Source organism: Rhinoderma darwinii, chromosome 8 (genome assembly GCF_050947455.1).
Source record: "Rhinoderma darwinii isolate aRhiDar2 chromosome 8, aRhiDar2.hap1, whole genome shotgun sequence".
NCBI classification, from domain to species: Eukaryota; Metazoa; Chordata; class Amphibia; order Anura; family Rhinodermatidae; genus Rhinoderma; species Rhinoderma darwinii.
The window spans coordinates 64,074,064-64,101,737 of record NC_134694.1 but is presented as its reverse complement, the minus strand read 5'-3'; the positions used below and the strand labels follow the sequence as shown (position 1 = coordinate 64,101,737).

The window sequence follows — 27,674 nt, the reverse complement described above, 5'->3', positions numbered from 1 at the left end:
ACATGTTATCGCTGTGTAGTGCCCTGCTTTCTCCCTTTCTTAGGGGTTGTCCAATCAGATTTTTAGGGAGGACTCTCTGGTTTTTGCGCACGGTGCCACATGCTGCAGTACTTCTGGTGGAGAGGCATTTAAATAGTGGGATGCTGGTATAGAAGTTATCCACGTAAAGGTGATAACCCTGGTCCAGTAGTGGGTGTACCAAATCCCACACTATTTTTCCACTAACTCCCAGGACAGGGGGGCATTTTGGAGGTTCTATCCTGGTGTCCTTCCCATCATAAACCCTAAACTTGTAGGTGTACCCTGAGCTGCTCTCGCACAGCTTGTACATTTTAATTCCATACCTCGACCTCTTGCTTGGCAGGCATTGGCAGAATTTTTGTCTCCCCTCAAAATGTACAAGGGACTCGTCTAGTGCTATATTCTTTTCGAGGGTGTAAGCTTCTTGAAATTTGGTGCAGAAATAATCAATTATTGGCCTGATTTTGAATAGGCGGTCGTATGTGGTGTCATCACGGGGCGGGCAGTGTTCATTATCATTATAATGCAAACATTTCTGAATTATTTCAAAACGGGTCATTGCCATCCGGTATAATGGGGTGTTGTATAAAATATTTGTTTTGGTTTATTATATTCACGTCCTGGATATTTTGTATCAATCATATATGGTGATATATTATCACCTTATTATATTTTTTTGTCGATTATGTATAATTTTGTATGTACTGTATTGTTGTATTTGTTACTATATTTATGGATGCTTATAGTTATATACTGATTTATTTATTCCTTTATATACATATATTTTTTTTTGTATAATTTAGTGTCTGTTCGATATTTATCTCGCGATGTGGGATTTTGTATGCATTATTCCGATGTTATATTTGTACCTTTATAATTATTGGGAGTTGTTGCCTTTATAGTAGATTTGATGCTCTATTTGCCTGTGTGTTTTGTGCACAGACGCTCATTTGCGCATGCGCTGTGGGCACCGTATTTCGGAGTGTATTTTTGTTTGTCTTCAATGCCATGGTGATGAGCGTCTCACGTCATTTGACGGGGCATTCTGTCACTACGCAGACATATGGCGCTTCCGTTGATCCCTCCCCCATCATGTGAACTGAGCAGATCACGAAGCCGGTCTCAGGCGAAATGCGCGTCGAGGCGTTCTTTCTGTGCCACATCTCTCTATGCCTCCTCCCTCCACCATGTCTTTGGGTACGTTTCTTTGATCTATATTCCTGGTGATTTATGTAGCTTTGCTATTTTAGATTCCATCTGGCATTGCTGTATCCTGGTCTTGCCATATATATTCTTCACCAGTTAGGATTTATTCTTCATATCTATAATCTCTACATTTGGCTATTGCTATTCAGCTACATATCTTTCGTATTTATGGTGAGGTAGGGAATGGGACGCTATTTCGGAGATGTGCTGTTTCTGTTTACCTCTATGTATAATTTCATCTATACCTTACTGATGCTTCTCTTCGTGTATGACCTGTTTTAATGGGTTCATTTGGATACATTTCTGTGATACCATGTATTGTTGTTATTTATTATTAATAAAGATTTCTATTTTTGACGATACGTGGTAGTTATATATTCATATATTCTATTGGGGTGCTATGTTCCCTATGCTTTTGTGTTGTATAAAATGTCCGTACTCCAGTATTGCCTAATCTCTGGCTTTTTTTTTACTAAGCCCATATGTAGGACAAGGCCCCAAAATGTCATCATCTCCGCTGCCTCTATGGGGGTCCACCTAGCAAATGATGACGTGGGATTTTGGGCTAAAAATTGTTGGGCGTATAAATTTGTCTGGGCCACTGTTAAATTAACAAAATCCTCAGAAAAAAAGAGCTTGAAATAGTCAATTTTTGCGAGGCCTACAGTCTCAAATCGTATTCCTGAGCTGCCTATGAAATCTGGAGTGTAATGCTCATAATTATCAGGGGGTGTGTTCCACATGGTATCACTCATTTGGGGGGGTTGCCTCAGCTGATGTCCTGGGGTGTCTTTGCGGGGCTTCCTCATCACTGGATGAGGATGATAATGAGGAGGTCAAGAGGAATGGGGCAATTCCCTCTTCTCCCTCGCTGGCCAATTCAGTGTCAGAACCCAGGATGGCATATCCCTCTTCGGCTGAATAGACCCTTTGAGATGATTGGGACATTTTAATTAGGGGGGTATGTAGAGCTTCAACATGTGTAATACTCAATTTATTTTTGCAGAGGTTTTTGTGTATGATGTGCTTTTATACGTGTATATGAAATTTATAGGGAAAAAAAAATGAAGAGGAGAAAAAGAGAAGAATAAGAAAAAATTTTAGGAGAAAAATGTATTGAACGTTCAATATAGAACTGTAAAAAAAAAATTGAGCTACAACTGTGTCGCTACGCTATCAAAAATGTAGTGACCGAACTTCAGTTACAAAAACTGAATGTCTATCAATAAACGGACGCTGACTATAACGCTATCAATTTACACTAACTGTCGCTACGCTATCACAAATTTTGTGACCGAACTTCAGTTAATTAAAAACTGAATGTCCATCACTAAACGGACGCTGACTATAACGCTATAAATTTACACTAACTGTCGCTACGCCATCACAAGTTTAGTGAACGAACTTCAGTTAAAAAAAACTGAATGTCCGCCACTAAACAGACGCTAACTAGAAGCTGTAAATTTACTCAGACTGTATAGAAAATATTAGGAAAACACAGAGAATAAGGAGTCATGTACTATTAGGGTATGTGCACACACACTAATTACGTCCGTAATTGACGGACGTATTTCGGCCGCAAGTACCGGACCGAACACAGTGCAGGGAGCCGGGCTCCTAGCATCATACTTATGTACGATGCTAGGAGTCCCTGCCTCTCCGTGGAACTACTGTCCCGTACTGAAAACATGATTACAGTACGGGACAGTTGTCCTGCAGCGAGGCAGGGACTCCTAGCATCGTACATAAGTATGATGCTAGGAGCCCGGCTCCCTGCACTGTGTTCGGTCCGGGACTTGCGGCCGAAATACGTCCGTCAATTACGGACGTAATTAGTGTGTGTGCACATACCCTTAGAATATAATTTGCCAAGGGCATAGAAAAATAAATTTTATTTGACAATACAGATTACATATAGATTAAAAGGTAGACTACAAATCGGACAACTGTATACCTCCAGTAGCATAGGAGGACAATAGGAAACCACTAGTATATGGCACAAAAAAGAAGGGAAGAAAAAACTTCCAACAGGAAAGGCTGTGTGAACTGCTCTGAGGCAGGAGTCAGGTAAAAGTGTATGTCACAGAGCAGGATACAAGCAAGATAAGACATCTAAGTAGATCGTAACACAGGTACAGTCAATCTCACAGTAGTATTAGTATGAGACAAAGTAAGAGATGAGTGCTACCAGTTACATTAGCCATGCTTGTATGTATACAGGGCGTCAATCATTTGGTTCAGACTGTCTAAGCCTCAGTGAAGGACACAGATCTTCCCAGAGTATAAGTGTAAAAACAAGTGAATTTTATAGAACACAGCAAGTAGCGTTACTAACCCATGTGGTCCCTATGATCCAGTGACCTCCCAGGTATGGAGAGACCCCAACGCGCATTTCGCGTAGATGGCTTTTTCAAGGGGTATACAGAAAATTTATAGCTATAACTTCTGCTATATATTTTTTTTTACAAAACAGACGTCAGTAAACGTTCACTACTCTAACGCCCTAACGATACTCTATTTTTATTTTTTTTACAGTTTTATAAAAACAAAAAAAAAGGCCAAAAAAAACCTGCGTAAACAAATTACCACTGAGTCTGATTATTAGACTCAGCACTCAGTGGCCGCAGGGCGCACGCAAAAAATGTAAAACTTGCGCCAATAATTGAGCACAGATCCCGATCAGTGATAAATGATCAGCGCTCAGCGGCCACAGGAAGCACACAGTGAATTGGTGTGGGTAGAAAAAGATGAAAAAAACAAACTTGCGTCAAAAAAAATTACCACGGATGATGATCAGTGATGGCGGTCTCTGATCAGCACCCAGTGGCCACAGGGCGCACAAAGGGAGGTGCGAAAATACCCCCAAAAAAAGTCAAGTGCCAAAAATTTGCGGTCAGTGATGGCGGTCATTGATCCGCACTCAGCGGCCGCAGGACGTAAAAAGGGAAAGAGGGGGAGGGGGACAAGTTTAGGGACAAAACAAGTGCTGCTGCTAAAAAAAAATAAAAAAATCAGTAGCAGCACAGATGATGACTGTTTGCTCTGCAGCAGGAAGCAGTCGGATGAAGACGTCACAGCAAGATCGCAGCACAGAAGGCCTCAGAACCGGTAAGTATGGCTCACAGAGTGTAACACCAGCTCTGCTCACCGTTCCTAACTGGAATGAGGTGGGCAGAGCTGGTGGAGGGTGTTTCAAACACCTGTCATAGCTGTGATTGGTCGGTCGGTGCAGACCGACCAAGCATAGCGATCGGGGGGGTGGCATCACCGCCAGCTCGTCATCATTACATGGCAGCAATTGGTGCTGTTCTAGGCAGAAACATATCACTGTGACCTGTGGCACAGTGATTGGCGAAAGCCACAAACAGCCGCAATTGGCCGGTCTGAATTGACCGACCAATTGCAGCAATCACCGATGCGGGGCGGATAAGCCACTCCCACTGGCCCTTGTGTAAAGATGGCCTGCTGTTATGAACAGCAGACATCTTTACTTGGAACATTTTTATTTTTTACACTGTAACCCCTTCTTCATTTGGCTTATGGATACGGCAAATTGCGGGAACTCATGGCTTTCCATGGCGTACCCATACGGCAAATGTCAGGAAGGGGTTAAAATGGGGTGTTTTTATGGGGGTTTCTAATATGTAGGCCACTCAAAGCCACTTCAGAACTCAATTGTTACCTTAAAAAAAAAAGGCTTTTGAAATTTACTTCAAAATATGAGAAATTGATGCTCATGTTCTAAGCCTTGTAACATCCTAGAAAAAATAAAAGAATGTTAAAAAAATTATGCAAACATACACCGTGTTCCAAATTATTATGCACATTGGATTTAAGTGTCATAAACATTTAATTATTAGTTTTTCAATTAAACTCATGGATGGTATTGTGTCATAGAGCTCTTTGGATCATTGTAATCAATCTCAGACACCTGTGATAATAAGTTTGCCAGGTGTGCCCAATCAAAGGAAAACTACTTAAGAAGGACGTTCCACATTTTTAAGCAGGCCACAGTTTTCAAGCAATATTGGAAAGAAAAAGGATCTCTCTGCTGCCGAAATGCGTGAAATAGTGCAATACCTTGGACAAGGTATGAAAACATTGGATATTTGAAGAAAACTTAGGCGTGATCATCGTACTGTGAAAAGATTTGTGGCTGATTCAGAGCACAGACAGGTTCGTTCAGATAAAGGCATAATGAGGAATGTTTCTGCCAGACAAATTAATAGGATTAGGAAAGCAGCTGCTAAAATGCCATTGCAAAGCAGCAAACAGGTATTTGAAGCCGCTGGTGCCTCTGGAGTCCCGCGCACCTCAATGTGTAGGATCCTCCAGAGGTTTGCAAGTGTGCATAAAGCTATTATTCGGCCACCCCTAAACAATGCTCACAAGCAGAAACGGTTGCAGTGGGCTCAGAAATACATGAAGACTAATTTTCAAACCTTGTTGTTTACTGATGAGTACCGTGCAACCCTGGATGGTCCAGATGGATGGAGTAGTGGATGGTTGGTGAATGGCCACGTCAGCAAGGAGGTGGCGGAGTCATGTTTTGGGCTGGAATCATGGGGAGTGAGCTGGTAGGCCCCTTTAGGGTCCCTGACGGTGTGAAAATGACCTCTGCAAAGTACGTAGAGTTTATGACTGACCACTTTCTTCCATGGTACAAAAAGAAGAACCGTGCCTTCCATAGCAACATTATCTTCATGCATGACAATGCACCATCTCATGCTGCAAAGAATACCTCTGTGTCATTGGCTGCTATGTGCATAAAAGGAGAGAAACTCATGGTGTGGCCCCCATGTTCCCCTGACCTCAACCCTATTGAGAACCTTTGGAGCATCCTCAAGCAAAATATCTATGAGGGTGGGAGCCAGTTCACATCAAAACAGAAGCTCTGGGAGGCTATTCTGACATCCTGCAAAGATATTCAAGCAGAAACTATCCAAATACTTACAAATTCAATGGATGCAAGAATTGTGAAGGTGATATCAAAGAAGGGGTCCTATGTTAACATGTAACTTGGCCTGTTAAGTTTTTTTTATTGAAAGAGCTTTTGATTTCTGTAAACATGACCTCCTGATGCTGCAAATTCAACAAATGACCATGTTAGTTCTCTTTACAACCTTTAAAATGTTTTGATCTCTGTTGTGCATAATAATTTACACAGTGCATTTTGAGTTTTTCACTTCTAAAAAAAATCTGTTATCATTAGGAGATTTGTTCAATAAAATTCGCATTATACTCCAACGGTTGATGGCTTGAAGATTATACTGACTGTCATTTGCATCGACTATTTAGGAAAATCAGCGAAAAATAACATTTGCATAATAATTTGGAACGCGGTGTATAGTAGAAATATGGGAAATGTGAACTAGTAACTATTTTGTGTGGAATTGCTATCTGTCTTTTTTTCAAAACTTTGCTATTTTTCAAATAAACACTGAATATATCGACCAAATTTTACCACTAACATAAAGTCCAATATGTCACGAGAAAACAGAATCACTTGGATAGGTATAAGCATTCCAAAGTTATTAGCACATAATGTGAGACATGTCAGATTTAAAAAATGGGCTCGGAGCCTTAAGGTCAAAACTAGGCTGCATCATTAAGGGGTTAAAGGGTTTGTCCGGTTTCAGCAAATTAATGTTATCTTTTGTATTATCACACAGAAATATAAAAAAGTTACGGGTTTCACAATATGGCAAAAAATTATTCTTTTTTTCAAACGTTTACATTTTTATAATGGTACTAAAACATAATAAAAACTATATATATTTGCTATCACCGTGATCGTATTGACCCGCAGAATAAAGGTAATGTGTCATTTTCACCATACAGTGAACACCGTAAGAAAATGGCAGAACTGCTGTTTTCCAATTCTGAATTTTTTCCAGCTTCCCAGTACATCACACATAATATGCCATTAGAAAGTACAATTTGTCCCTAAAAAATGAAGCCCTCATATGGCAGTCTCAACTAAAAAATAAAAACTTTATGACTTTTTGAAGTCGGAGAGGAAAAAATTAATGTTATGGAATCACCAGTTGAGCAACTCCCAGGGTGGAAGTTTATAGAATTGCTAAGTGAGCGATTCCCCAAAGGCTGTTGGAAACTGTCAGGAATGAGCGTGTAAATAAGTCCGCACACCCAAATCCGTCACAACTCTGATCAACAAAATCTAAGGCTACTCTATGGTTTTCGCCAGAGCCCATTGCAAGGCAGGTTGGACTTTGCAGCATAGAACCCAGGTTGTTTTAACAGAGATCAGTGTTAGATAAGAGGTGCAATGCAGGCAAAACCAGAGCAGATAACAAGGGGGGTGAACAGAAAGTCCAAATCACAAAGCTAGTGGATATCCGGGATTGCTAAGGTCAAAACCAACCGGGAGCAGAAAGTCCAAATTAAGCAAAGGGTAATTCAGAGACAAGCGGAGGTCCAGTTCCAAGAAGTGCAAATAGTCAAAGGTACAGGGTATAGTCAGTAGCTTGTTAAAACACATAGAGACAAGGAAAATCACAAGCAAAGAAAACAGAATCAACCCAGATTTAAATAATCCACCCTTCAATCTGAAAGACTGAAGAAAGACAGAAGTGGAATAGGCTCAAAAACTAAAACCAGAACCGCCGAAAAGCTAGACTGGTAGTCATGGTAATCTTAAAGGGACAAATGCTTCCTAACAACATAAGCATAAAAACTAAAATTAGTCTGGTTCTGAAGAGTTAAAACCTTGGAGACACAGCCAATTATCGGATTTTCATTTTTGTTTTTTCCTCCCCACCTTCCAAATGCCATAACTTTTTTATTTTTTTCGTCCACAAAGCCGTATGAGGGCTAGTTCTTTGCTGGACGAGTTGTAGTTGTTCCCTGCATTATTTAATGTGCCATATAATGTACTGGGAAACTGACAAAAATGATGTGTGTAGTGAAATGGACAAAAAACAACGATTCCACCTTTTTATTATTTGGGTTTCGTATTTACGATGTACGTTGTGCTGTAAAAACGACATGTTAACTCTATCCTACGGGTCAAAAACATTAAGAAGATACCAAATTTATATAGTTTATTTTATGTTTCACCACCTTTAGAAAGAAAAAAATATGTTGTTTAAAAAATATTGCTTTGTGTTGCCACATTCTGAGAGCCATAACTTTTTTTATTTTTCAAGCAAGCTGTAGTTTTTATTGATACAATTTTGGGGCACATGCAACATTTTGATCACTTGAATTTCTGAGAGCGCTAATTCGGAGAGCAATTTTCATTTTTGTACATTTCTATTGTCATATCACAAAATGCATTTGACCAAAACGGAAAGGATCACTTTATTGATGATGAGAGGGCATGGCGAAGAAAAAAATAAGATCCTATTGAGAAGTAGCGGCTTTATTCAATGCCACTTATCCTATCCGTGATACAATTTCATTGTCAACAGTTAAAAACTGTTCATGGTTTCAAAATAACTGGTTCAATTAACGACACACCAAGATCCGGAAGACCCAAACATGCTAGTAATAATGAAAAAGCTTGAGATGTTCTGCTCACTGTACATGATAATCCTCATACATCTATCTCGAGTGGAGCACAACAAGTGACTACCGAAATGTGTACACATGAAATCATGTTACAATCGTAGACCAGGTCCATTTTGTATTGCCGAGGCCGATTGTAATAATACGTCATTTAAAGTCACGTTGATGTGACATTCCCAAGCTCACACACCCATGCACACATGCACACACACATTTAGGATTTTACCCGTGCGGTACATTTTGGGTAATTCTAACCGGTAGCCGATAATGAAGATGATAACTTAACGTTAAATATCTCAGCGAAAAAAAAATCCTATCTCAAAATCGTTTGCAGCATCCTTTTTGTATTGAAAATAGCTTTCAAATGAGCCCCCACTCGAACCCCCATGCCATTTAATATTTTGCGTCCTAACCCACCCCACCGCCCCCATGGATCTGTGAGCGCCGGCCCGCATCTCCTCCTCAGGAGACGCCAGCGCTCACTTTCGTTCTGGTCCGCTGTCCCACGCACATGGGAATTATCAATTAGCCCATGATAACCCTGGACTATAAGAAGGGCCCTGCTCCTTTGCTTATTGACTGAGTGTTGTTGTGTTTTCCTAGGTTAGTCTTGCAAATGGTCCCTTAGTGTTATCCTGCTCCCATTGTTCCTGTGCCCTGCTACCTGTACACTGTATCCCGTGCTATTTGTTCCTGTGCCTTAAACCTGTTGGAGTCGTGTTGTTCTACCGGTTCCGCCTGCTGTGTTACACGGCGTCTAGTGTCTACAGTCAAGGTCCCATCTGTGCCTAGCCGTTGCTACTGTCTGAACCACTACAGTTACCCTTGTGCTTGGACTATTTATATATTGGCTTGGTACTCTGTTGGCCAGCTGCAATCCCGCTACAACGGTACGGCACAGTGGGTCCACATACCCATAGATCGTGACACAGGCGTAAGAGATGGGCAAGATAGGGGATGTAAGTATTTGTTAATGGCATTGGCAGGTACATTAAGGGTCGAAGTATAGAGCGTAGAATAAAATTGTCTAAAGATATCCGAAATAGCAGCCACCGAAGTAGCAGTGTCTCCATTGGTGTTTCTAATGGACAGTATAGGAGGTGGGGCACTGGAGGCACTAGCCATATACGCCAGGACCTTACTGGATTGATTGCCTATTTCAAAGAATCTTTGTTTACAAAAAAACTGTCGGCGATCAGCCTAAACATTTAAAAGTGGGTTATAGGATCTCTGAAAGCCTCTCCAGGTCCTGAAGGTCTCAGGGGTTGGGTCAGAGATATATCCTTGTTCTGCTTTAAGCAATTTATCAGCTGCACATTCCACCGATTCTCGCGTTTGCCTCTTAACAAATGAGAAAGAGGACCAGATGCATCCCCTCAGGTATGCCTTGGCAGTATCCCAGGTCAGTAAGTTATCAGAGGGGGGGGGGGCGGGGAGATGATTAGTAGCAAATAAGGTGGATAACTGATCTGTAATTCTATCCGGTTCTGGGAATTGAGACATCCAAAATGGATGAAATCTCCAGTTGCGAGATTTAGGGGGTAAGTTAACATCGATGGAGAGCAACATGGGAGAGTGGTCTGATATTCCTCTCGGTCGGTACTCTACGTCTGAAATGCTAAGTATAGCTCAAGGAGAGCAGAAGATGTTATCAATACGGGAGAGAGATCGATGAGTGGGAGAGTAGCAGGAATACAGCTGATCATGGGGATGGAGGTGTCACCAGGCGTTGCTCCAGCCAACTGCACCCAGCCACCCTCCCAGCACCAACCTCCCCCGGGCAGCCCCGCCTCTCGCACCCTAGCAAACCGGTCCCTCAGTAGGTCGGGCACCATGTTAAAATCACCTGCACAAATCAATTGATGGTCCGAATAAGCCAGGGAGAAGGCTAGAGCCTAAAACAAAGTGGTCATATTAGCGGGGGGGGGGCAGGTTGTTAACAAATAGTAAGACTAATCGACATGTATCTACCATGCAAGCTATAAACCCGTATCGGCTCTCAGGGTCCGATTGGATATTCGCAATCTCAAAACGAAGAGTATTACATACGAGTACTGCCACTCCACGAGAATAGGAAGAATGGCATGAGTCGTGTAACAAACCCACCCAACGCTTTTTCAATGAAGGGATGTATGGTGGCGAAATGTGTGTTTTTAATAAGCACACAATGTCCGCGGAGTAGGGTTGCATAAAGGAGGAAACAAGATTTCTCTTTAGAGGGTTCTTCATTCCCCTGACATTCTATACCAGAAGTTTAAGTAGTGGTATAGCCATAACAAAGCAGTAGGTAATGGACAGATATAGAACTATATGACCAGCATTGAGGAATACCATCATACCATATAACCGAATGTACACATAATCGTTGTAAGACAAATAGGTTAATTCTGCAACACATATAATACATTGCATGTCTCATACAAAGAAAAAAGTCCAAAAAACGTCCCGTTCCCTCTCCCCAACAACCACTTGTTTGTACCAGTTTCCTCACCCACCCCACTTATACTAAACCCCCAATCGCAAAGGTTTGGATCCCGAACAGTCAACATTAGGAATCGAACTAAAATTAGACATTGCCGATGAGATAATATACATCTGATGGTCGTAGTAGGGTACTCACAGTTCTAAGATGTAAAGAAGGAGACCGTTGCATCTCCATTTCAGACATGGTGCGGCAATTTCCTCCAGTATCCAGATCCGTCAAGTCGAAATATAAAGCAGCAGGATAAATAGCAAGGATAAGTATGGTAGGATTGTAGCATAGTGGGAGGATGATCCATGGTACCTGCCAACAACACAATCAGATCCTAGTTAGCAGGAGCCGAAGTGCGCAGAGCCCATCCAGCTAGGCAGAGGCTTCAGTAGGAGACTCGAAGAAGTGGGACTTGCCCCTCCACTGTACACGTAGTCGGGCAGGGAATGCCATAGAGTAATGGAAGTCAGCTTCTCTCATCCTCTTCTTGACCATAATAAAGGAGGCTCTTTTCTTTTATAAATCAACTGAAAAATCAGGAAAGAAGGATATGTGTGCGCCATCCATTTTGATCCCTCCCTTGTTACGTGCCATAGCCAGAACTTTGTCACAGTCCTTGCAGTTAAGAAGTCTCATAAGGAAGGCCTGTGGGGGCGCTCCAGGAGGTAACGATCTAGTGGGAACCCTGTGGGCTCTTTCCACCACAAAGGCAAGGGAGAAGGCATCGTCACCGAATATTTCACGCAGCCAGTGTTCATAAAACTTCTCTGGATGCTGTCCCTCCACTCAGGAAGCCCGACCTCCCGCACGTTGTTCCTGCGGAGGCAGTTCTCAAGGTCATCCGCCTTGGTCTTTCAGGAGGTCGCTCCTGCTGCCAGGTCATCTACTTTTGCTACCTACGAGTGGTGAGAGTCTATCCTCCACATTAGAGACACGCGTCTCCACTTTCGTGGTGCGCTCTCTCAGGGCTTGAACATCATGTCGGAGGAGATCGAGATCAACCCAGACCTCCTCAATCTTGTCAGTAAGTGTTGGTTGTTAGACGGTTGTTGTAGCGTAATGTCCAGGAGCGTAGCATACAAGTCTGCATCTATAGATGAGGGGCCAGCGCCATCTTGCTCAGGTTTGCGCGCAAATATTTCCGGAGCCGGTGCCGGCGTAATAGGACCAATTTTCACCATTCTAAAACTTCGGGTGAAATCAGACAGGTGTAGATGTCGGTAGGGTATGTTTTCCAGTCAAGCAGCAGGAAAAGGAGTGTCGGGATAGGTATTCAGGATGAGCGATGGACGGAGCTCAGCAAAAAGACGTCTGCTCACTTAGTCAGGCCACGCAGAAAGTATATACTTTGTCTTCCCTGTGTCCCTTAGTGTTCGAATAGGCAGGCAAGAATAGTAGATTAGTTAGCTAACCAATAAATAAATAAATAAATAAATAAATAAATAAAAAATAATGGTTAAGTTATCCAAAGTCGTTCAAAAGTTTTTGCCAAAACTTAAAATGTATCATTGATGCATCGATTACACTTGGTCCTGAAAGGGTTAAAGTGATACCAATTATTTTTTTTTGTATGATAATTTTTAGTCTAAACATTTTTTTTTCTGAAGAAAAAAATATTTATTTTGTGTTTTTGCTTTTGTCATTTTCATTTCAAAAGTTTACTATACATTATTTTTATCCTACTTATTATTATTCTCACTTTTAACCCCTTGCTGCCGCAGCTATTTTTAGTTTAGTTTTTTTCCTCCCCACCTTCCAAATACCATAACTTTTATATTTTTCCGGTCAATAAGGGCTTGTTTTTTTTGCAGGATGATTTGTCGTTTTTCAAATCACCATTTTATATACCATATAATGTATTGGGAAACTGAGAAAAAAATCTTTGTGGGGTGGAATGGGAAAAACTAACTTTGGGCTTGTTTTTACAACATTCAGCGTGCGATGAAAACATCAAGTTAACTTTATTCTTACGGTGATGCCAAATGTACATAGTTTTTTTTATGTTAAACTATTACAAGGAAAAAACTAATTGTTAAAAAAAGGCTACCTTTACTTTCATTACCTGGGCGACACAGATCTTTGGCAGTGCGACCTGTGTCACTGCCAAAGTTGTCATGTAGCTCCAGCCTTACTCAACCTGCGGTACACAGTCCAGACATTTCCTCTAGAACAGATGTACCAACAGTGTGGGGTCAGCTTGTTTTATTGAAAACCGGACTTTAGGTTGCCCGGCAAGGCACTAGTTGAGGATTTGTGAACGTGAACCCATGCTGTCTGTTGGATTTTTTTTTTAAATTTCATGAACACATGGTAGGCTAAGATACAAAGCACCAGCAGGCAGTATCACACATTTTAGACTTAGATACAGAACCCACTGTAAAATCTACATGTGAGTCCGTATGTTATTTTATGCAGATTTTACAGCAGATTTTTTTAGGGTTTCGATGAAGACAAAGTGGGAACATAATCTAAGATAAGAACTCTGTTCAACATCACCATTTTTTTCTTTGAAGTGTATAAGATCTTAGGGAACCCATATGCGCATTGGTCGTGCTAAGGTAGTGTACTGCAATGGCAGCAAAACCGTACGTGGTTTTATCACAAATTGCTACGGTTTGGTGATGCGCTTTCTGGACATGTACAGGTGAAGCACATGATTTTAATTTGCTTCTCCTGTTCAAGCAGTGCGGAAACACCACAGTTTTATCAATCTACAATTGGATGGTAGACCGATATAACTTTGAGACCATATTTTACTGCTCTCATATAGGAGATGTCTAAGTTATTGCAAAGTAACATGCCATTTCTGGAGAAGGTGCCTCATGTCTTGGAATAACACGGAAAACACTCCTCTGATCTGCCATATACAGATAGGTCCAGAATTATTTGGGCAGTGACACAAGTTTTGGCATTTTAGCGGTTTACCAAAACATATTTAATATACCGTTATATAATCAATATGGGCTTAAAGTGCCGACTCTCGGCTTTAATTTGAGGCTTTTCACATCCTAATTTGAGGAAGGGTTTAGGAATTGAGGCTCTTAAATGTGTAGCTGCCTCTTTTTCAAGGGACCAAAGGTAATTGGACAATTATCTCAAAAGCTATTTAATGGGCTGCATGGGCTATTCCCTCGTTAATCCATCATCAATTAAGCAGGTAAAAGGTCTGGAGTTTATTCCAGGTGTGGCATTTGTATTTGGAAGCTGTTGCTGTGAACCCACAACATGAGGTCAAAGGAGCTCTCAATGCAAGTGGAACAGACCATCGTTAGGCTAAAACAAAATGTAGATATCCATCAGACAGATAGCACAAATGTTAGGAGTGGCCAAATCAACAGTCTGGTACATTTAAAAAAGAAAAAAAAGTGCACTGGTGATCTCGTGAACTCCAAAAGGCCTGGACGTCCACGGAAGACAACAGTGGTGGATGATCGCAGAATCCTTTCCATGGTGAAGAAAAACCCCTTCACAACATCTACCCAAGTGAAGAACACTATCCTGGAAGTAGGTGTATTAGTATCTAAGTCTACCATAAAGAGAAGACTTCATGAGAGCAAATACAGACAGTTCATCACAAGGTGCAAACCATTAATCAGCCTCAAAAATAGAATGGCCATATTAGACTTTGCCAAACAACATGTAAAGAAGCCAGCCCAGTTCTGGAACAACATTCTTTGGACGGATTAAAGATCAACCTGTACCAGAATGATGGGAGGAAGAAAGTATGGACAAGGCTTGGAATGGCTCATGATCCAAAGCACACCACAACATCTGTAAAACATGGTGGAGGCAGTGTGATTGCATGGGCATGCATGGCTGCCAAAGGCACTGGGTCACTTGTGTTTATTAATGATGTGACAGAAGCAGACGGATGAATTCTGAAGTGATCAGGGATATACACTCAAATGTGCTATTGACCGTGGCCTCAGGCCCGTTACATACAGTGCATAAATTCAATAAGAAAAATAAGAACAAAAAGAATTGCAATATCTCTCAGAGTGGTTTTGGAAGGTATGCAGCTATGCAACCTGAACCCGCAGCGATGCATAAAACTCCATTGCAAAACAGAAATATAGTGAAGGAAACCAGAAAAGCGCAGAGACAGAAGGAAAGGAAGGGAAGGATAGACAAGTGTCTGACATACTTGAGCCTAGGGAGGGGGACCCTGAGCCATGATGACCTTGTATTCCTCGGAGGATTGAAACCTGATCCATTCCCGCCAGGTTTTGAGGAAGGTAGAATGGGACCCTTTCATTGATGCTGTGAGGTCCTCCATTCTCATGATCTCCTGGATCTTGTGACACCACATGCCCACCGACGGGGGACAGGTCTGTCTCCACAACGCTGGTACACATGCTCTCGCCGCGTTCACCAAGTGGCGGACGACTGAGCGTTTGTACATGGGCAAAGGCATCTCACACAGATGGAGCAGAAAAAGGTCAGGTGATCTTGGCAGGGAGAAATCCGTGAATTTGGAGGAAATGCGCCACACCTCAGACCAAAAATCAGCCAAGAGCTGACAGTCCCAAAAAATGTGTAAGATTGTACCCACCTGGTCCCCACATCTCCAGCACAGAGGTGAGACTGCTGGAAACATAGCATGCAATCTGGAAGGCACCCTATACCAACGAGACAGTATTTTATACCCTGCCTCCTGATATCTGCTGGCCATGGAAGACTTGTGTGTCATAGTAAACAGACGATCCCGCTGTTCAGGAGTGAACGTGAGCCCCAGATTATGTTCCCAGCTAAGCAGGTAGGAAGGGGGGTGCTGATTAGATGGCGAGACCAAAAGCCTGTATAATGTGGACAGGGGATGTCGCATTGTGCCCGTGCCTGTGCATAAAAGTTCAAACATAGAGCTATCCCGCACATATGCCGCTGGGTTAGGTAAGCTCACCAAGAAAATGTCGTAGCTGGGTGACCTGCCATGTAGAAAAGGGGACAGGATCTGTCAAGGACTGTATGTGTGTGCCCGACATCCAACTTTCCTCCTGCATGAAGTGTGTCGCACGTCCTCTGCCCCGCCCTCAGCAATAACAGGAAGGGACCGCCTTCCTGCCTTGGCGGAAAAGCAGGGTAACCCAAGATCGGGCACATGGGGAGGGGGACGGAGAGATCTCTGCCCTAGGGAATATCTGCGCCGCTACTGCCAAGGTGGGCCCGATCGTCAGGTGTGTCCGTGCGGCTAGGGGAGTATGATTACCTAACCATGGTAAGGTCTGCAGGGGGACCGTTAGGAATGCCTGTTCCATAGACACCCATTCCTTAATCTCCGTATGTCTGAACCAGTCTAGGATTCATGCCAAGTGGGAGGCGTGGTGATAGGAGATAAAATCTGGAAGACCCACACCCCCTTCCCACTTAGTACGAAAAAGCAAGGAACGGGCGATACGCGCAGGTTTCCCCGCCCAGATAAATTTGTGTAGGAGAGACAACAGAGATTGAAAGAACGGACGTGAGACGTGTATCGGGAGAGCCTGGAAGAGGTACAGGATCCTCGGCAAATAGGATATACTTTCTGCTCAGATTGTAAATGCAGCAAGGTTGATTGGACGTCGCTTCACAGTACAGAAGGACAATGACCCAAAACATACAGCGAAAGCAACCCAGGAGTTTTTTAAGGCAAAGAAGTGGAATATTCTGCAATTGCCAAGTCAATCTCCAGATCTCAAGCCGATCGAGCATGCATTTCACTTGCTTAAGACAAAACTTAAGGCAGAAAGACCCACAAACAAGCAACAACTGAAGACAGCAGCAGTAAAGGCCTGGCAAAGCACTACAAAGGAGGAAGCCCAGCGTTTGGTGATGTCCATGGGTTCCAGACTTCAGGCAGTCATTGCCTGCAAAGGATTCTCTACAAAGTATAAAAAAAAACACATTTTATTTATGGTAATTTTAATTTGTCCAGTAAATGGTTGCAATTCCTAAACGTTTCACGGGATATTTTTTGTTCAACCCCTTGAATTAAACCTGAAAGTCTACACTTCAATTGCATCTCAGTTGTTTCATTTCAAATCCAATGTGGTGGCATGCAGAGCCCAAATCATGAAGATTGTGTCACTGGCCAAATAATTCCGGACCTAACTATGAGTCTATTCCAGTTCCTTTATAAATCTGGCTATTTTTTTCCTATAATACGATAAAAATGTGACAAATTTAATAAAATAAGTAATGTCCTTTTACTTTGTAGACAGAGGGATGTGCTATTAACCTGTGGAATTGGGGCGTTACTAAGAGGGCAGAAGATACCATCACAGAAAAGGAACAAGCTATGGGTAAATATTGACTGTGGTTTGTTATAAGAATATGTTTATTTTCCCAGCTGTATATTTAACCAGTACAAGCGATGGTCGAATTAGTGGTGTTAGATTAGGGGTTGCAGCTGTCACCACATAGCCCCTGCCACATCAGGCCCTTAAAGTGTAGCTAAATGTTCGACAAACTTCTGATATGTCATAGTGACATGTCAGAAGTTTGGATTGGTGGGGGTCCGAGCATTGAGACCCCCACCAATCGCTGGAACGAAGCAGCTGAAGTGCTTATGTGATCGCTCAGCTGCTTCGTGTCTGTTCGGCTTTTTTCGGAAATAAATGTATCGGTGTAAGCAGGGGCGTAGCTAAAGGCTCATGGGCCCCGAAGATAAAGTTCTTATTGGCCCCCCTCCCCCGCTAACTTCTCATGGCCGATGGTCCGCAGCTTTAAGCTGCATCACTGGGTCTCCTAAGTGACCCAACAATGCAGCACTAGCAGCCAGGGACGTCACTAAGGTCTTAAAACATCAGGGGGAATAGCCCCAATACATATGTGTCCGCCCAAAAAAATGTGTGTATAGGAGACAGCATAGCATATCTATAGCACTACAACCCTATAAACTATGGATAGGATTAGATACATTGGCTCAGCAGACAGTATCACACATGAGAGGATTAGATATAGGGCCCAGCAGACAGTATCACACATGATAGGATTAGATACAATGACTCAGCAGACAGTATCACACATGATAGGATTAGATACAGTGGCTCAGCAGACAGTATCACACATGATAGGATTAGATACAATGACTCAGCAGACAGTATCACACATGATAGGATTAGATACAGTGGCTCAGCAGACAGTATCACACATGATAGGATTAGATACAGTGGCTCAGAAGACAGTATCACACATGATAGGATTAGATACATTGGCTCAGCAGACAGTATCACACGTGATAGGATTAGATACAGTGGCTCAGCAGACAGTATCACACATGATAGGATTAGATGCAGTAGCTCAGCAGACAGTATCACACATGATTGGATTAGATATAGGGCCCAGCAGACAGTATCACACATGATCGGATTAGATACAGGACTCAGCTCACTGACATTGCGGCTCCAGCGCTGGACCGAGGAAAGGTAAGAATAATAATTTTGCTTCTTTATGTGTTACTGATTATTTTTGTGTGTTTGTGTTTTTTTCCAAGTTCGGTTGTTGGACTTCGGATACGAGGAATTCAATGACGGCGTTTTTTTATTCTCAATAAAATGGTTAATGAGGGTTGTGTTTTTTTATTTCAATAAAATATTTTTCCTATGTGCTTGTATCTTTTTAAACTTTATTATCACCGCCTTAGTAATGGCCGCTGGCTGATTGACAACCTCCATTACTAAGGCGGGGCTTAATGTTAGCAGGTGCAGAGGCTAACACTAACCCCCATTATTACCCCGGTACCCACCGCCACCAGGGGTACTGGGAAGAGCCGGGTACGCAGACAGCACACGACCACCGCAGGCTGGTAGTATTAGGCTGGGGAAGGCCAAAAACAGTGGAACCTACCACCCTGGTAATGCTGCTGCTGTTGTGTTGTATCTGTCTGGTTATGAAAATTGGGGGGGACCCGACATCGTTCTTTCCAATTATGTTTTTTTAAATGACGTGGGGTCCCCCCCATTTTTCATAACCAGCCAGATACAATAAAGCAGCAGCCTAACATCACCTGGATGGGAAAGGCCACTGCTTTTGGCCTTTCCCCTCCTGATAATACCAGCCTGCGGCCACCCCAGTGGCCGACCATCACTACAGATGGTCAAGTACTGGATGGTACCCGGCTCTTCCCAGCACCCCTGGTAGCGGTGGGTACCGGGGTAATAAAGGGGGTTAGTGTTAGCCTCTGCACTGGCTAACACTAAGCCCCGCCTTAGCAATGTATGCTGTCAATCAGCCGGTGGCCATTACTAAGGCGGTAGTAATATAGTTTAAAAACAAAGACATAGAAATATATTTTATTGAAATAAAAAAAAACACACAACCCTCATTAACCATTTTATTGATAATAAAAAAAAAAGCCGTCATCGAAGTAGTCCTGGAATCCGACGTAGTCCAATGACCGAACCTGTAAGAAAACACACAAAAAAAACGATTAGTAGCACATGTGTTAGGCTTAGATACAGGGCCCATGTGTGATACTGTCTGTGGGATCCTGTATCTAAGCCTACCACAACGTAGGCTTAGATACAGGGTCCAGCAGACAGTAATCTTATACATACGCCAGCGCTCACTTCCGCTCCGTTCGGCTGTGTCCCGTAGGGTGCGCGCGCACGCTCGCGCCCGGCCTTAAAGGGCCAGCGCGCGCAAATAGGAAATCGTCATCATCATCAACTGCCACGATTTCCTGGTCTATAAGAAGGCCCCATGCCTTCTAATCCTTGCCTGAGCATTGTTAGTTTCCCAGTCTGTCTTGCAAATGGTCCCTTAGTGTTTCCCATTCCTGTTGTTACCCGTGCCTTGTTCCCCGTTCCTGTTTCCCGTGCTTTGCCTTAGTATCAAGTCGTGCCACGTCCTGTCATCTGCCACGTCCTGAAGAATCTGCCTTGTCCAGAGGAATCTGCCACGTCCTGTGTCATCTGCCACGTCCAGCGGAATCTGCCACGTCCTGTGTCATTTGCCACGTCCAGAGGAATCTGCCACGTCCTGTGTCATCTGCCACGTGCTAAGGAATCCGCCATGTCCTGTGTCATCTGCCACGTCCGGAGGTAACCGCCATGTCTGGCGCAACTTGCTGCTCCTGTGTCATCCGCCACATTTGGCGCCATATGCTGCACCCATCTCATCTGTGCCAGAGGTTCGGTCACCGTCTGGACTATCCAGGTACCCTTGTGCGGGACATTGTATTTCTGGGGTTTCCTGTGGTTTGGCCAGCTGCCTTCCCGCTACGGCGGTACGGCCTAGTGGGTCCACTAACCCGCTCCGTGACAGTACGCTCAGGCCATGGACCCCGCTGGTCAACCTGAGATTTTTACGACACAAGCCATGCTGGCCGAGATGGAGGATCTCCAGTCAAGACAAGATCAGCTCCTCCTGTCGGTGAACGCCATAGCCCATCGGTTGCTCGCTCCAACCACAGTCGTCACCGCACCCGTCCCTGCGGTTCCCCCTGCTACACTTCCTGTCTGTACCGGTACCAACCCCCTGTGTTTCTTGCCGCTACCTCCACGCTATGACGGAGATCCGAGGTCCTGCAGGGGATTTTTGAATCAGCGCCTGATCCATTTCAGACTACATGCCATTTCTGTTCGGATGACGTCAGGATCGCCGTCATCATTTCTCTCCTTACTGGCAAAGCCCTGGCATGGGCCATTCCTCTGTGAGAACATCAGAGACCCGGGACTTGCAGCGCTTCCTACGGACCTTCCGCTCGATCTTTGAGGAACCTGGGAGAGGTTCTTCGGCTGCTGCATCCTTGCTAACCCTACACCAGGGAGACATCTCCGTGGGCGAGCATGCCATCCAGTTCCGTATCCTGGCTGCTGAATTGACCTGGAACAACAAGGCTTTGGTGGCTACATTCTGTCAGGGACTGTCTTCAGGGATCAAGGACGAGCTGGCTGCTCGTGATCTGCCATCTACCCTGGACGATCTTATCCTACTCGCCTCCTGTGTCGACATGAGGATCCGGGAACGTTCCCTAGAGGTTTTCCGGGGGAGAGAACTTCCCAGGCTGGATTCTGCTGTCCCACAATCCTCCTCAGTCGTCCCACCAGAGGATCTGATGCAGGGTAATTATGTCAAATTGTCTACCCAGGAGAAACAACGCAGAGGCACTTCTGGACTTTGTCCCATTGCCTAGGATTGGTTGGAGAGACAACCCTAGGTGGAACGGAATCTAACAGAGCATTCGCTTCCAAATTGACTATTCCTGTGACCCTGGTATCCGGCGAGAGGACGCATCAAGTTTCTGCCTATCTTGACTCTGGCTCTGCTGCAAACTTCATCCAGAAAGAGCTGGTGGATCATCTTCAGTTGCCCACAGTTCCCCTGGAGACATCTTTGGCTGTTGCCTCAGTTAATGGACTGCCTTTGCCTGATCCCATCATCTCTAAAACCAAGCAGTTGAAGCTCCAGGTTGGAGTACTTCATTCTGAATTTATTTCTTTCCTTGTTTTGCCCAAGGCCATCAATCCTGTTCTGCTGGGCCTGCCTTGGCTTCAATTACATGCCCCAGTCCTGGACTGGAATTCTGGAGAGGTTCTCCAATGGGGCTCCAAGTGCCATGGTCGTTATCTGTTGCAGATCCATCCTGTCAAGCCTCCTCTGCCTCAGTCGTTGGCGGGACTGCCTCCCCATTTTGCTCAGTATGCAGATGTTTTCAGCAAAAAGGAGGCTGAGACGCTGCCTCCACATCGGACTTATGACTGCCCCATTGAACTGGTTCCTAATGCCTCTCTCCCCCGCGGGTATATCCTCTCTCCTTGCCTGAGTCTCTATCCATGTCGGCCTATATCAAGGAGAATCTGGAGAGGGGTTTTATACGAAAATCTTCCTCCCCGGCCGGGGCTGGATTCTTCTTCGTTAAAAAGAAGGATGGATCCCTTCGTCCCGGCATTGACTACCGGGGCCTCAACCTGATCACAGTCAAGAACAAATACCCGTTGCCACTCATCTCTGAGCTGTTTGATTGCATACGAGGAGCCCAAAAATTTTCTAAGCTAGACCTGCGGGGGGGCTTATAATCTAGTCCGGATTCGCTGGGGGGATGAAAGGAAGACGGCTTTCAACACCCGGGGCGGGCACTACGAATAGCTAGTGATCCCTTCGGACTGTGTAACGCTCCCGCAGTGTTTCAGGAGTTCGTTAATGATATCTTCCGAGATCTCCTCTATGTCTGTGTTGTTGTTTATCTCGATGATATTTTAATTTTCTCCCCAGATCCGACGACTCATCGGAGGCATGTCCGTCAGGTTCTACTACGATTGAGGGAGAATAATTTATACGCCAAGTTGGAGAAGTGCGTCTTTGAGAAGAGTTCTCTGCCCTTCCTGGGCTACATCATCTCGGATCAAGGCCTCAAGAAAGATCCTGAGAAAGTGAAGGCTGTCCTGGAGTGGCCACGTCCCCAAGGCTTAAGGGCCATACAGCGGTTCCTGGGATTCGCCAATTCTACCGGCAGTTAATTCCTAACTTCTCTTCTCTGACGTCTCCCATCTCGACCCTTACCAAGAAGGGTGTGAACGCCAGTGTGGACTCCAGAGGCAGAGTCCGCATTTATTAGCCTCAAGAGAGCCTTCACTTCAGCCTCGATCCTCCATCATCCTGACGTATCTCGGCAGTTCTCACTGGAGGTGGACGCTTCCTCTGTTTGTGCAGGTGCACTTCTGTTCCAGAGGAGCTCCAAAGGAAAGGCAGTAGTATGTGGCTACTACTCTAGACTGTTTTCTTCTGCTGAGGGCAATTACTCCATTTTTGATCGGGAGCTGCTGGCCATCAAATTGGCTCTGGAGGAGTGGAGACATCTTCTGGAGGGCGCTGCTCACCCCATGCTGATCTTCACCGACCACAAGAATCTTACTTACCTCCAGTCCGCTCAAAGACTGAATCCTTGTGAAGCCAGGTGGTCGCTGTTCTTCACCCGTTTTCTGTTTGTTCTCCACTACCGTCCCGCGGACAAGAATGTGAGGGCCGATGCCCTGTCCAGATCGTTTGAGACGGAAGACACGGTGGAGTCCCTTCAGACCATCATAGACCCGTCCTGCATTGTCACTGCTATTCCTCTGCAGGTTAGAGACATCCCTCCTGGGAGGACTTTTGTTCGGTTGGCAGACAGGAGAAGAATTCTCCGCTGAGGACATAGTTCTAAACTTGCTGGCCACACTGGTGTCCGTAAAACCCAAGACCTGATTTCTCGTCACTTTTGGTGGCCCATGCTACCTAAGGATGTTCTGGACTTTGTCTCTTCTTGCACAGTGTGTGTCTCTAACAAAATGACTCACTCCAAGCCTGCCGGCCTGCTTCAACCTCTGCCTGTACCCAATGCCCCCTGGCAGCACATTGCGATGGACTTCGTCACAGACCTTCCCCCCTCAGCAGGATGTAACACTGTCTGGGTGGTGGTGGACCGGTTCTCTAAGATGGCTCATTTTATCCCGCTGACCGGCCTACCTTCTGCTCCTCGTCTGGCGAGTCTCTTCATTCAGCACATCTTTCGCTTGCATGGCTTGCCTCTACACATTGTGTCCGACCGGGGGGTTCAGTTTACGTCAAAGTTCTGGATAGCCCTTTGTAAACTCCTGGATGTGAGTTTGTACTTTTCCTCTGCCTATCACCCCCAGTCCAATGGGCAAGTTGAGAGGATCAACCAGATCATGGAAAATTATCTCCGCCACTTCATCTCTTCACAGCACGATAACTGGGTACAGCTTCTTCCATGGGCCGAGTTTTCTTACAACAGCCACACAAGTGAGTCCACCACTTCCACTCCGTTTCACATCGTGTACAGTCAACATCCCAGAGTCCCTCTTCCTGTATCAACTTCATCTCAGGTACCCGCTGCTGACTCTGCATATGGGGACTTTCTGCAAATCTGGCAACAGACCCGGTCCTCTAATTTGCTGGCAGTAGATCGCATGAAGCGAAAGGCAGATACTAGGAGAAGAGAGCCGCCTCAGTATCTTCCTGGTACTAAAGTCTGGCTGTCCTCTCGGAACTTTCGCTTGAGGGTGCCTTCATACAAGTTTGCTCCCAGGTTCCTTGGTCCTTTCGAGATCCTGCAACAAATCCTATAAGCTGCGGCTGCCTCCTACCCTCAGAATCCCGAACTCCTTCCATGTGTCCCTCCTGAAACCAGTGGTCCTGAACCGCTACAGCAAGACTTCTAGTTCCACAGTTGCTTCCAGCGGCCCCTCTGATGTATTCGAGGTATAGGAGATCCTGGACTGCAAAAGGGTAGGAGGAAGGACTTTCTATTTGGTGGACTGGAGAGGGTTTGGTCCTGAGGAGAGGTCCTGGGAGCCAGAAGAGAACCTCAGCGCTCCTGCTCTTATTAAAAAGTTCCTCTCTCACTCTGGCCCCAAGAAGAGTGGCACCTCCAGACGCCCGCAGCCATGGATCTGTGAGTGCTGGTCTCCATCTCCCTCCTAGGAGATGCCAGCGCTCACTTCCGCTCCGTTCGGCTGTGTCTCGTAGGGTGCGCGCGCGCGCGCGCGCCCGGCCTTAAAGAGCCAGCGTGCGCAAATAGGAAATCGTCATCATCATCAACTGCCACGATTTCCTGGTCTATAAGAAGGCCCCTGGCCTTCTAATCCTTGCCTGAGCGTTGTTAGTTTCCCAGTCTGTCTTGCAAATAGTCCCTTAGTGTTTCCCGTACCTGTTGTTACCCGTGCCTTGTTCCCCGTTCCTGTTTCCCGTGCTTTGCCTTAGTATCAAGTCGTGCCACGTCCTGTCATCTGCCATGTCCAGAGGAATCTGCCACGTCCTGTGTTATCTGCCACGTCCAGAGGAATCTGCCATGTCCTGTGTCATCTGCCACGTCCAGAGGAATCTGCCACGTCCTGTGTCATCTGCCACATCCTGTGTCATCTGCCACGTCCTGTGTCATCTGCCACTTCCGTAGGAATCCGCCACGTCCTGTGTCATCTGCCATGTCCGGAGGAATCCGCCACGTTTGGCGCAACTTGCGGCTTCTGTGTCATCCGCCACGTTTGGCGCCATCTGCTGCACCCATCTCATCTGTGCCAGAGCTTCGGTCACCGTCTGGACTATCCAGGTACCCTTGTGCGGGACATTGTATTTCTGGGGTTTCCTGTGGTTTGGCCAGCTGCCTTCCCGCTACGGCGGTACGGCCTAGTGGGTCCACTAACTTGCTCCGTGACAGCTTACATACAGGGCCCATCAGACAGGATCACACATGGGCCATGTATCTAAGCCTACCATGTGATTGGCTTAGTTACATGGCCCAGCAGACCGGATCACACAATCTGTGATCCTGTCTCATGGGCCCTCTAAGCCTGCTACATCGTAGGCTTAAAGGGGTTGTGCAGTCCCTAAACATTGATAGCCTATCCTCAGGATAGGCCATCAATAGCTGATGTGTCGGGGTCCGTCTCCCGGGACCTACCAATCAGCTGTTTTGAAGGGGCCGCAGCACTGGTACGAGAGCTGCTTCCCCTTCATTCTGGTCACACTGTGAATCGCCGACACCGAGTGCTCATACGAGTGCTGCGGCCCCTTCAAAACAGCTGATTGGCGAGTCCCAGGAGACGGACCCCGCCAGTCAGGGCTACTAATCTTACCTTCCTCTTCAGCCGCGGCGGAAGTTCTGTCCTCTCGATGTTGTGCGTGGAGCATAGCGCTGTGACGTCTTGCGCTGCGCACAGCGCTTGACGTCGGCACCTCCGCTGCGATCCGGAACCAGGAAGGTAAGTACAGTCTGTTACTATAGTAACGGGGGCCCGTGGCCCGAGTTACTATAGTAACATTTTATTGATGTGGTGCGGGGGGCTGTGGGCCCCCCTGGCTTCGGGGCCTGGTCGCAATTGTGACCGCTGCGACCCCTATAGCTACGCCAGTGGGTGTACGGATTCAATAGAAAGTCTATGAGCCCGTACTCCGATACATCGGCTTTCCAGAAAAAGCCAAACAGAAACTAAGCAGCTGAGCGCTCACACGAGCACTTCAGCTGCATTGTTCTAGCGATTTGTGGGGGTCTCAGTGCTGAGACCCCCACCAATCCAAACTTCTGACATGTCACTATGACAAATCAGAAGTTTGTCAAACGTTTATCTACGCTTTAAGGGTCCAGTATCAGGACGTTGTGGGTAGTGGAGCATACAATGTCCTTGCGATTGGTTATCACCTGAAGAATACACCATTTGGAGGGATGATGCACGTGGTTGTCTTTTCTCCATTTGGTCACGTACCATTGCTCCATTGCCATCTTCTGCCTGTTATGCACAATATGGGTATACGTTGTGGGCGCTAGTATGTTAGCGTTTTCTCACGTAACTGTACACTATTGTTGTGGAGCTGGCTCAGAAGTCCCAGGGTGGGACAAAAAAAAACGAGTTAACAGGAAGTTAATAAAAATGCTGTAAAAATTTTTTGACGTTTTAAGTTTAAAAAAACAATAAACATTGGAAAAAATGGAAAACATTTAAAAAAAAGTACACATATCTGGTATCACCGCATCCACAATGACCCGAACTATAAAAATGTCACGCTATTTTACTCTTGGTGAGCACCATAAATAAAATAAAGAAATCATCTCCAGTAATCGCTGTTTTTTTTGGTCACTACCCCTTCCAAAACAGAATTTAAAAAAAGTGATCAAAAAGTTGCATGTACCCCAAAATTATACCAATAAAAGCGCATCTCACAAAAAAAAAGTTCTCCCACAGCTTTTTTGACGGAAAAATAAAATGTTATGGCTCTCAGAATATGGTGACACAAAAAATAAATGTTTAAAAAAAAAACAAACATATTTTTCGGACTATAAGACGCACTGGACCATAAGACGCACCCATAAATTGTAGCATAAAAGAGGAGAAAAAAAAGGTTTTGCATTTAACTGTATATTTCCTGGGTAATATTGAAACAATAGGGTACTACAGTGCCCCAATACAAAGCCTCCCACAATGCTGTAATATTTGCACACTGAACAGACAGATTTGACAGTATTCTGTGTGTAAGATGTGACTGTTGAGTGGGCAAATAACACAGAGGTTTTTTACACACAGCACAGGACATGCTGCTGCCATTACACTGCACTGCAAGGACCTTTGAATCACATAGCTCAGTGGCTTCTTCACTCACTGGCAGCTGTTTGCCTTTAGGAGATAAGACGCAGCAGGAGATTACAGCTCCTCTGTCACCAGATTTTGCAGCCCCTATCTGCTATTGCAGCAGATAGGCGCTGCAATGTAGATTACAGTAACGTTTTTATTTTTAAAAAACGAGCATTTTTGGCCAAGTTATGACCATTTTTGTAGTTATGCAAATGAGGTTTGCAAAAGTCCAAGTGGGCGTGTTTAAAAGTAAAAATCCAAGTGGGCGTGTATTATGTGCGTACATCGGGGCGTTTTTAATATTTTTACTAGCTGGGCACTCTGACGAGAAGTATCATCCACTTCTCTTCAGAACGCCCAGCTTCTGGCAGTGCAGATCTGTGACGTCACTCACAGGTCCT

General features: G+C 44.9%; 1 protein-coding gene across 2 annotated transcripts in view; it reads left to right on the top strand.

Annotated features, from left to right (window-relative positions):
• Window positions 1-27,674, top strand: part of TEX11 (testis expressed 11) — a 963,534-nt gene that overhangs the window by 108,622 nt on the left and 827,238 nt on the right. For both annotated transcript variants that reach the window (XM_075835681.1, XM_075835680.1), the window contains exon 4: window positions 17,424-17,508. In XM_075835681.1, the coding sequence (XP_075691796.1) occupies window positions 17,424-17,508 (85 nt within the window). The remainder of the gene's footprint in view (window positions 1-17,423; window positions 17,509-27,674) is intronic.